Source organism: Peromyscus eremicus, chromosome 9 (assembly GCF_949786415.1).
Source record: "Peromyscus eremicus chromosome 9, PerEre_H2_v1, whole genome shotgun sequence".
Classification (NCBI taxonomy): Eukaryota; Metazoa; Chordata; class Mammalia; order Rodentia; family Cricetidae; genus Peromyscus; species Peromyscus eremicus.
The window spans coordinates 2,871,574-2,883,168 of record NC_081425.1 but is presented as its reverse complement, the minus strand read 5'-3'; the positions used below and the strand labels follow the sequence as shown (position 1 = coordinate 2,883,168).

Here is an 11,595-nt window from a genome sequence, read left to right as displayed (position 1 = left end):
GGTTAGGGAGACAACCAAGGCAGCCCGTTGAGTTAGTCATTGGCAGGATGGAATGGGGAGGAGGGGAGGAGATACGAAGGCCAGGCAGGGTGCTAGAGAGCAGCACTGGAATAGCTGGTCAGAGAGCTGAGCCAGTGTAAGACTTGGGCCCAGGAATCTGAAGTTCATTTGTGTGGTTTCTCTGGTCCGGTTGTTGAGGAGGTGACGAGCCAGGTGTGGCTGTCTATCATAGGAACAGGTAAAAGCGGAAGGAGGGCTTGCTCTCCTTTCAGGGTGTACTTACAGCACCCCGCTCCCTCTCTGGTCCTGTCAAAGTAATGAGGGAGCTCATCTGGACTAGGAGAGAAACCCACCCACCCGTGGGGTTGACATGGTCGGGGAGGAGCTGTTTGCTCTTCACTTAGCTTCTTTAGGGATTGTGGGGAGGAGTAGTGCTGGGGATCAGCCCAAGGCTCGGGGTGCTGGGCAGGTGCCCGACCACCAAGCCCTCATGAGTTCTGACACTGCAGGTGGGTTCTCATTCTATAGGCAAGAAGAGCTGAGACTTCCGTGGCTCAAGCTAATCTAAGGCTGGCCGTGCTCACAGCCATGGTGCCCTGTGTCCTGTTGAGGCCCAGGCAATAGGGTGCTCTGCTAGGTGCAGTGGGTGGCTGTAACAGCTTTAACAGCCACCCACTGCAGTTAGGTTTGGGATCTGGCAAGCCTTGGTGCAGAGAGTGCAACACTGTATGGTAGTTCCGGTATAGATGTGTGCAGGGCCTAACCCTGGGAGGAAATAGCTGGGCTATTTCTGTATGCTTGCACAGACACTGTAACCACAAACTGTAACGGGTACGTCCACCCGTCGGGAGTTCTTATGATTAAGATACAGAATCTGAAAGGGCCCCTCAGTGATGTCTCCTGTGGCCTCCCTCCTGATGTCCTTCACACCCTGAGGCAGAACTGAAGGGAACCCTGAGTGCCACAGTGTGGGGGGACACTGCCTAGGCTGGTTCCCTCGGGCAGGGGAGGCCAGTGGAAGAGGAAGTGGGGTACACACAGAGGATCCTCAGAGCAGGGGACGGGACGGGCAGTTAGGATTGGAGGCAGGTGGGCCGTGTGGCGGTCTGGGGAACAAGGGTGAGGTTATCATTCTTCCCAGGAGGTAATGGGAAGTGGGGTGTACTGGTGCTGTGTGAGGAAAGAAGACGTACAGTTGTGCAGCCCTTGGGACTGCAGGACCTTATTAGCTGAAACCAGGTGAAAATTTGTGTTGCCTTTATGATCTGAAAAGTGCTTTTGTTGAGGGGCATGTTCAGTGAGTAAAGTACTGTGTACATGACTAAAGACCACAGTTTAGATCCTTGGTTCCCATGGAGAAGCTAGACGTGGGCGTATGCTGCTGTAGCTCCAGGCTAGGGGTAGGGGTAGAGGCAGATGGATCCTGGGGGCTTGTTAGCCAGTCGCCCAGTGCAAATGGCAAGCTTCAGGTCTAGTGGGACCGTGTGACCGACCGGGTCATAGAGGAGGACGGCCTCTGACCCTCATGTGCATGCCTGGAACGGGGCACACAAGCTCCAGGTACAGTGACCCTGTGACCCGGGCCCCACACGTCCATGTGTGGGAGAAGGACCCCCCACATGTATCACATAGAGATCACACAATCTATTGTTGTGAATATATGTATTTTTAACTTTAAAAAGTCTTTTGGGCTAGTGAGATGTCCCTGCCACTAAAGCTCTTGTCTCCAGCTGTGACGACCTGGGTTCAATCCGTGGGACCCACATGGTGCAGGGCGAGAACCCATGTTCACAGGTTGTCTTCTGACTTCCATGCATTCAGTGTGTATAAATCCTCCCCTACATGTCTTGTAATTTACAATTATAAATGTACAGGAAATGAAAAATAGTAAAACTAATCTTTAATACATTATAGCTTATGAAAAACATTAGAGACACTGAGTGCTAAAGTGCTTTGTTTCCTGCAAAAACATTTTGAATGGTTTGAGAAGCGCTGCTCTGTTGCGTTTCTAAGAACTTGTGAATTGCCGTACACGTGGTTTGGCTGCGTCTCCAGTACTTTTCATTCCCTGTGACTTCAATATCATGGGACATGCCTGGGGGGTTGTCATGGGAAGAAGACGTTTACCTGCAGCGTGTCCTCTGGAACACCTCAGTTCCTGTCACCAGTCACGTGCTGACCCCCAGGCTGATGGCTGCATAGGATGAGGTGGAGGTCCCAGGAGCCCCCGTGGAAAACCGGACTGGGTTCCTCCCGTGTTCATTGTGGAAAACCTCAGGAGACCACTGCAGTGAGCAGCGTGAGCACTTACACACCTTTGAGAAATTTTCAAACCACCATGTGAATCTCCGTCATCCTCAGGTGCTGACTGCTGGAAGGTACTCGACACTTGCGTTTCCTACCAGGTGCTGTCTGGAGGCTACTGGGTATTTACTGCGGCTGGTCCTGTAAGAGCCAGCGGACAGTGAAGCCTTTCCAGAGGGTCGTGCCGCCTCTGTCTTCGCCATTACTGCTGGCAGATGTTTTAGTAAGAGCTAAACGCCAGGGCTTCTGGACTCGGTCTTCCTTCTCATTCAGAACAGATCCGTTATCCTGCTTTTCATCTGTGTGGGTCTCTGTTGTGCTTGTTTTCTAAACCCCAGTCAAGGACGTGTTTTCCTCCTTCCTAGACAAGGCGCCGCTGTCCAAGAGCCTTTTGCTGGTCCCCAGTGCCCTGTCCCTTCTGCTGACCCTCCTGCTGCCCCACTGTCAGAAGCCCTTCGCGTATGACCTCCATGCTGTCAAGAACGACTTCCAGGTAGGCACCTACTCCTTTGCCTCTGGGAGGAGAGGGGTGTTCATCTAGACCAGTCTCTTCTTCCTTTGTCAGCCTCCCCAAACCCCAAAGTTTCAGAAATAGTATTTTACAGTTGTTCTTTAAGAACGTTCTTGTGAAAAAAAAAAAAAAAAAAAAAAAAAAAAAAAAAAAAAAAAAAAAAGGGCTGGAGAGATGGCTCAGAGGTTAAGAGCACTGACTGCTCTTCCAGAGGTCCTGAGTTCAATTCCCAGCAACCACATGGTGGCTCAAAACCATCTGAAATGAGATCTGGTGCCCTCTTCTGGCCTGCAGTCATACTGCTGTATACATAATAAATAAATAAATTAAAAAAAAAAAAAAAAAAAAAAAAAAAAAAGAACGTTCTTGTGTTTTGATTACATCTACCCTAACTCCTTCCAGACCCAGTCCTGCGTGTCTCTCTCTCTCTTCTCCTCGTCCTAATAATTAACTGCACGTGGACGTAGGGCCATTCACTAGAGCACAGGTCAACCCATCGGGGTCACACCTCTAAAGAAACCTTTCAACAGCCATCAGCTGCTGACAGCGCCTCCACCAGGCCTGGGCCTCATCAGCCCCTCTCCATCCAGGTTGTGTTGGGGCCGCCACAGCCTCGACATGTCCAGGAGACATGGTTTCACGGCGGTTCTCCCCAAGTCCTGGCTCATACAGCCTTCCAGCTCCCTCTTGGACAGTGCTACCTAAGCCTTAGGAGGATGGAGTGTGATATAGATACCTCATTTAGGGCTGAGCATATAGCCCCTAAATTTGTAATGAGTATTATTAATACTGCATTGATAAGCACATTTTCTGGTTACATTTGCTGGTATCTCCAGTAATGCAGATTATAATGGAGAAATTGCAGTGTTACCTTTTGCTGAACTCCAAAGTTTATATTTCAGGTTTTACTCATTGGAAATGCAGTTTATACTTTTAAGAGAATTTTTGGGCTAGTGGGGTGGCTCTATCGTTAAAGGCACGTGCCACCAAGTATGAGAACCTGAGTTCAGTCACTGGGACCCACGTGGTGGAAGGACAGAACTCACTCCCATAAGTTGTCCTCTGACCCATGCTGACTTCTTTATGTAGGCATGACTAACATTTTCAAAACCAGTCTCAGCCTGTGTATTTGATGAGGTAGTTCAGCCTCGTTTGTCTGTGACATGATGCTTCTACAAAGGGAGTTAAACCAAGAGGAATCGCTTTGCCTTCGGAAAGAACAGAGCTCTGCTTTCCAGATTGACGTGGGTCTTGTGTGTGGAGTGTTGGTACCAGTTGTGTGGGTGCCCTGGCAGCCACCTTTGCCACCCTGAGCATAAACTTTCGCCTCAGCTCACTGATGCCCGTCCTCCACTGTGATGCGACTATTACCCTTGCTCACATTGGAGTCACCGAGTCTCTGTGAGTGTCCTGTTAGTTCCTGTGTCACTGCTTCCGGATTGTGTCATTGTCTGTGGTGTGGTGGTGCCGTTCACCTTTGGCTTAACAAAAAACAAAACACTTAAGATTTATATGTGCACATCACACACACACACGGAACACACACACATATGTGTTAAAACACTTAGAGTCTCACCCTAGACCACTGAGTAAGAAAGGCTTGGGAGGGGTGGGGGCGGCTGGAGAGATGGCTGCATGGTTAAGAGCACACACTACTCCTGCAGAAGACGCGGGTTCAGTTCCCAGCACCTATACGTTTGCTCACAACCACCTTAAACTCCAGTTCCAGGGATCCAGCATCTTCCTCTGGTCTCCATAGGCACTGTATGTACATGATACAGTTACTTTCGTGTAGCCCAAACAGTCATATACAGTAGAAAGAAGCAAAAGGGAAAATAATTATACATAAAAGAGCAATTGATAGGACATTTATGTTTTTAAGTTTTTGATGTTAATTAAAAAAAAAAAAAAACAATCCCCAGGGATTCTAGTGTGAGGTCGGCCTTGAGACTTGAGAACTTCTGGAAGGAGAACCCAACTTCTGGGTTTCATGTGGTTCACCTGCTGCACAGTTCACGGGTATCTGCTTCTGAGGTATCTGGGTGTATTCACAGGAAGTGCTTCGGAGCAGTGAGGAGTTTCACTTCTGCCCTGGGAATTCTAAACACACACATAAGAGCATGGGCCTGTGAGGTACCACGTGTACACTAGATCCTCAGGTGATGATAAACAGGAGGGGACCAAGGCAGGATGGAGTAACTCCAGGGAGGTTGGGGATGTTTTTAGTTGTCTGGAAGGAAGGGCAGCTGAATTCAGAGTGAAGAGAGATGCTTTGCTCCCGGTGCCCAGTGAAGTTCAGCCCCTCTGGTCTGTCCCGCAGGTGTCGCAGGAGAACTGACTGGATGATAGGATATTCACCCTGTCACAGGGTCAGACGACAGGTGTCCCTGTATCACGTCCTAAGCGTCATGCCCTTGAGGATGGCAGTAAATCTGACTTATTTGAGACAGCTTTATTTGACATTAACCACAGGAAAGCCAAACCATCAGAGTTCTGTGGACAGAATTCAGTGCATGTTAGGAAAGTGTTAATTTTCATACTCCTCAGATGTTCCTGGTGGCTGTCAGGATGCTTTGACCACAGGGTGGAGTTGTCTGTTAGCTGCTATGCATTGATGATAGGCATCACCGTGTTCTCACAGAGTTGAGTACCCAGCAGCCTCTGAGCCCACTTACCCTGGCTCGTCTCTGCTGGCCTCAAGCCGCACTGTGGCTCTGGTAGTTGTAGTGTACCTGCAGGCGCTGTGGCATGGCTGCCTGTGTGGGATCCCTGCCCTGCCGTGGCCTTTTCCTCTTGGACCTTCGTCAGAGACTTCCCGTGCGGACGGTTCAGCTAGTAGACAGGTAAATGAGACTTGTGGCCCTCCTTGGGTCAGTCCAGTACTGTGAGAATTTGGAGTTCACTGGTGATGGAAATTCTGCCTGGCTTCTTGCTTGGAGCAGAGACAGCTGTGGGCTGCTCTGGCAGTGCAGTTGTGCTGTTACTTTGTTTGGTAGGGGAAGAGGCCATATGACTTCATTTGCCTCTTTTTCACAATCTTGGGATGGGTGTTACCACTGTTCATAGCGATATCGTTCATGGTAGAACATCCCTGTGTCCATCAGTCGACAGATGAACACATAGAACATTGTGCATAGAGGCATTGTAGTAGTATTCAGCAGTAAGAGAATAATGAGACTCTGATACATGCTTTACTATGAACCTTAAAAATACTATTCCCTGGTTAATAAGCCAGTCATGAGAGGACAGATACCATGTGACCCCACTCATGCTGTGCCCAGCACAGGCAAATTCATAGACAGAAAGTTGGACATAGGTCACCAAGGGCTATGAGAAGGGACGGCAGGTTAATGTTTCATGGTGCAGCACTTAGGATAATAGGATAATCCACACCACTGTAGGTACTTAACTGAAGTGTAGATCTAATTAATCTTATCAATAAAAACCAGGAGTCAAATATCAGGGTAAAACCTGAAAGATCAGAGAAGTAGGAGAACAACCATAGTCGCTTCCTTCCTCTTTCATTCTTCCACCTCACCTTATCACTTCCTGTTTCCTCTCTGTACAGACCTCCAAACCTCTATGGTTAACAAGTGGCTAGCTCCGCCCGCTGACTCCAAGCAAACTTATTTGTCAGAACACAAACAAAATATCGCACAACACTTAGTGACACTGAGTCATGTATTGAAAAATAGTTAACATGGCAAATTTAATCTTGTGTTGTTGCACAATAAATCAGAGGTAGCACAGGGTTAATTTGTTCTGACTGTGAAGGGAAATGACATCAGTGTTTTGCAGATACCATCAGGATCGTTCAAATTGGAAAAACGTTGAAGACTCACAATAGGCCTTTGAAAAGTAGCATCTTCTTTATGTATTTCTTTGTTTTTCTCCCAGGCAGAAGATGGGTTTTCAAAGCTGATAACATTTTAATCTGCTAGTATTTATCAACAATTCCCCAAACTTGCCATCTGTGTGGTTCTTTGGTGATGAAGCTCAGATATTTTTGAACTTTTACTCAAATTATCACAACTTTGCTTTTAAATTCAGTAGCATGAACATAATAAAAATGAACATTTATTAGTCTTTTATTTCAGCTGATTCTATGTGTGAGAGTGTGTGTGTGTGTGTGTGTGTGTGTGTGTGTGTGTGTGTGTGGTGGTGAGCACACTATGGTGCCTCGTGTGGGGGTCAGAGGACAACTGTGTGGAGTCAGTTGTCTCCTTCCATTAAGGTGTGAGTTCTGGGGCTTGAACTCTTGGTGTCAGGCTTGCAGTAGGTGCCCCAACCACTGAGGTTTTTTACGAGGAGTTCTTTGCTGCCTTAGCAGGATGCGTCTTATTATAGTAAGCAAGGAGACTTCTTACCATCTCAGGGAATCTGGGGTGCGCTCTGACGTTAGGCATGCTGAGTTGACCTTTGCGTGTGCGTAGTGACCGCTGAGAGCTTGAACCGGACAGCGTGTGGCAGGGGCCTGGGCAGAGCTCACTCACTCACTGCTCTTTTCATCCCTGTCTAGGTTTGGAGGCTGATATGTGGAAGAATAGTTTGCCTTGACTTGAAAGATACTTTCTGCAGTAGTCTTCTTATTTATAACTTCAGAATATTTGAAAGAAGATATGGGAGCAGGAAGTTTGCAGTAAGTTATTTGATGTTTAGCCTTCTGTGCTGAGGTCCTCGAGTGAAGTGCCCTTGTCTGTATTCTGTATTTGCATGCCTGGTGCTTCCTAGGCTCTCCACCTGCTACATCTCCAGCCTACATTTTAGTGTTCAAACTCGAGCTAAAGTCTTGCCTATTTTCCCAAGCTGGCCTCTGGTTTTTAACCCACCTATTCAGGTCCCAGAATAGCTGGGATTACAGGTATGCAACACTGTTCTGGCCCCTTATTTTAAAATGTCTTCCATTTTTAAAATTCAGTGTATTATTTATAATTATCTCTTAAAAAACATGATTCTAAATCTCATCTGTGGCTTCAACATTATCCAAAGAAAAAATTTAAATTTAAGCCAATAGCATGAAAAAATAATGAAATGATGGTGGTGGTAATACACAGCATCGTGTGTGCCAGTAATGAAAATTTTAATAAAACTTTAGTTAATAAAATTCTGGTCACGTATTTGGCTTAATAGTATATGTGCTGCTTATTAGCAGTATGTTTTAACTAAATGTCACTTTTCAGCATGTCTAGAAATTCTAGAAACTAATACATATATATAAACAATTACGGTTTATTTCCCAATTTTGGAAAGTAACAAAACCAAATAATATAAAACTATGCTTATGCATGTATACATATATATGCTATATATATGTAATATATATAGATATAATATATGTGTGTGTGTGTGTGTGTGTGTGTGTGTGTGTGTATACCCTTAACCCACTAACTCCCACGCACCCTTGAGTTCATGCTAACTAAATAGCTGTTATTTATTTTTAGGTGACACATTTTCTGTTTTTTTTTTTTTCTTTTTCAGTCCTTCTTGCTGGGCTCCTGGGTCTTGTCAGCCTTGTTTGACCTAATTCTTGTGGAAGCTGTGCAGTATTTGATTGGTGTCACTGTGGCCAATAATCTGCCTTCTGGATTGTAAGTAGCTTATAGTTTGGAGTTGATTATTTAGGATTCTTAAGTCTGTTGGAAGTACCGTCATTCACAGACTTTCACCAAAGGTCTTTTAAGCCGCTGTGGAGGCCACACCTTTCGTCCAGGCACTTGGGATGCAGAGGCAGGTGGATCTCTGTGATTTCTAGGCCAGCCTGCTCTACATAGTGAGTTTCAGGCTAGCCAGGGCTACATAGTGAGTGAGAGTCTGTCTAGAAAAAAGATATTTGATATTTTCAGATATAGTATATATGTGTGTAAAGAAAATCCAGTGTATACTTACATATTCCTTATGCTCTTAAAATCATCAATTTCGTAGTAGTTTCCTTTTTCTTTCAGCTTTGAAGTTATTTTGTAATCTTTGTTTGAGAGAGTGTCTTACATGTAGCCCAAGACGGCCTTTATTTAAAGAATCTTCTGCTTCAGGCTTTCTGGGTGCTGGGATGATAACCCTACAGCCACCCTGAATTCCTCAAACTGAATTTGTTTATGTATTTTTATGATGATATTGTGCTGTTGTATGTATTTTTATGATGATATTGTGCTGTTGTAATTTTATGAGATAATTAAACATAAAAATTCAAATTTAATTCACCTGGATAATAAAATAAATGTACTGAAGTTGAGTTTCTGAAGAAATTTTGGGTTATTTCTATACTTCCACCAAGGGTAGAGCAAAGTTAGTGTACAGGTAATGATAGCTGTGTGCTTCCAACAGTGACAGACCAGCTCAGCTGTGCTTTCAAGTCAAACTGTTAGCATGTGGAGTAACTGGGAGCCAAGAACAGAGTTTCCAGCACATGCAAAAGGCCTAAAGCATATCAGAATTAAATATAGGAGCCTGTGTTTGAGAGGCACGATAGTGTAAAATTAGAGAAACTGGATATTTAAAATTCTGTGTGCACTAACTTTAGCCTTGTTCTAATTTTACAGTATGGGTTTGAGAACTGTCAGGTATATTAGGTCCCTTGATTCTAAAGCAGGCTGGATCTTTGTTTTAGATAAGATATATAACTGGTGTTAAGTTAGAGTTGGCATTAAGGGTGCCCTTCAGCTGTTTCAGTAACGTGTGGTTCTGAATCTTCCCTGAGTGGGGATACAGGATCCTGTGTCCTCACTACTGTACAGCCTTGTTGAGTTGAATGTGTGTTAGTGTGGTAGACTGGGGAGTGTGGGCTGCTGCTCCTGTGAGCAGGGTGTGGTGCTGAAGAAGGATTCTGTGTGAACTCAGCAGCATCGCCTAGGCCTCCTTATTGGTTCTAAACAAAGGCTACTGAGTTTTGGAGGCATGTGTGTGATGTGTTGGTGTAAGAATGAGACTAGATAATAGTAACACTAGATCCCTGGAACTCACACGAAGGTGGAAGGAGAGAAGTGAGTGTCCCATGACCTCCATATGTGTGCTGTAGCCTATGCATGTACACACACACACACACACACACACACACACACTTGCATACACACTTACATTCACACACACTGACACACTCACATACACATATTCACACTCATACACATATTCACACTCTTACACATTCACACATTCACATACACAATCACACACATCCTCACACACACTCTCACGCACGTGCACACTATAAAAAAATCAGTGTTAAAGAATGGAAACAACTGTCACAGCTGTGCTGGAATTTAAAAAAGAACAAAACACCAAAACCTCGAAATCTCCATTTTCTTTGGAATAAGGGTCAGACTCCACAGGTACTGTCTGGAATGGAGGGAATGGTGCTGTCCACCCCCAGCCTCTCCAGCCAGCTTGCTCTTGGCTACCTCTTGCCATTTGGCAGAATTGCTTGTCCTTTGTGTGTGTTATAGCAAATGTTTTACTAATTCAGTGAATATTTGTTGCATTTGCTTATTTTCATGTCACAGAATTGTCTTCATTGACCTTCTGTGCTATTGACTAGGTCTTTGAGAAGGAGCCTAGGTCCTTCATGTACTTGGTACACACACTCAAGGACACTGAAAGGGTGATGGCCGACGTGAGCCCCAGTCAGACTCTAAGGCCAGGCTGTTGATGGCTGCCGAGGTTGTGCTGTGCTCTTTGCAGTGCTCTGTGCAGAAACTTCAGCTGACATCTAACGGATGTTCACAACTTACTTAACTCAGAAAAAACCTCCATTGTTTTCAAAGTAGCTCCATTATTAAAAGCTAAATATGTTGGCTGTGTCTAGTAACTTGTGCTTGACACGTTTGCTCTAATAAACCTATTGTTTATTAGTTGTTAGTATTTGTATATGAGTATTTGTTTTCCAGAATCAAACCCCTCCAGAATAATTGAATTTGAATTTTTTCATATGTTAGAGTATGTTTGTGCTGGTGAGATTGATCAGTGGGTAAAGGCCTGAGTGTGATCCCTGGCACCCACATGGTGGAGGGAAGTAACTGGCTCATACGGTTATTTCTACACAAATGGTGTGGCACACACGTGCCCACATGTATACATGCACAATAACTAAATATATTTTAAAGAGCGCCTGACTATAGTGCTAAATAAACTATGCTTCCATGAGTTGTTTTTTATTGTATTTAATTTCCCGAGGACCACAGGACACATTTCATCTCATTGCTTGTGTCTGCACTCGCATTATGCTTTTCTACACCACATTCTTGAAGGAAAGCTTGGAAAGAGCTTGCAGAGAACTTGCCCAAGAGTGCATTTGTCTGAATAGTTGAAAGTAAGCTGTGCCTAGGCCACTTTCCCTTCCCTCTAGGGTGAGAGTCAGATGAGGGGCCTTCTCACCCGGGCTAGGCTAGTGCTCCACCACCCCGTGACTCCATACACCCCACATGTGTACCCTAAACTACGGATTAACCAAAGGGGTTCTGTCTCTCTGTCTCTCTGTCTCTCTCTCCCCCTCCCTCCCTCCCTCCTTCTGTCTCTCTCTCTCATGTTCGTTAAAGGATCTTACTCACCTGGCTCTTGAACCTGAAATCTTGACTATTTCCTCTCTTGAGAAGCTGCATCAGAGCTCCACCTTTGCTCCTGGATCCTATAGTTATGAAGGTACATGTTTGTAAACATTTTTGCTTATTGTTGAAAAATTGGTACCAGACCTGAAGGGAGGCAGAAGCAGGTGGATCTTTGAGTTCCAGGATATCCAGAGTGACATCCTGTCCCAAAACAAAAGAGTAATAATAAAGGTGATTTTGTAGAGG

General features: G+C 45.2%; 1 protein-coding gene across 2 annotated transcripts in view; it reads left to right on the top strand.

Annotated features, from left to right (window-relative positions):
- The window catches only part of Ubac2 (UBA domain containing 2), a 180,876-nt gene that overhangs the window by 30,018 nt on the left and 139,263 nt on the right, over positions 1 to 11,595 (top strand). For both annotated transcript variants that reach the window (XM_059273179.1, XM_059273177.1), the window contains exons 2-4: positions 2,670 to 2,797; positions 7,335 to 7,454; positions 8,294 to 8,403. In XM_059273179.1, the coding sequence (XP_059129162.1) occupies positions 2,670 to 2,797; positions 7,335 to 7,454; positions 8,294 to 8,403 (358 nt within the window). The remainder of the gene's footprint in view (positions 1 to 2,669; positions 2,798 to 7,334; positions 7,455 to 8,293; positions 8,404 to 11,595) is intronic.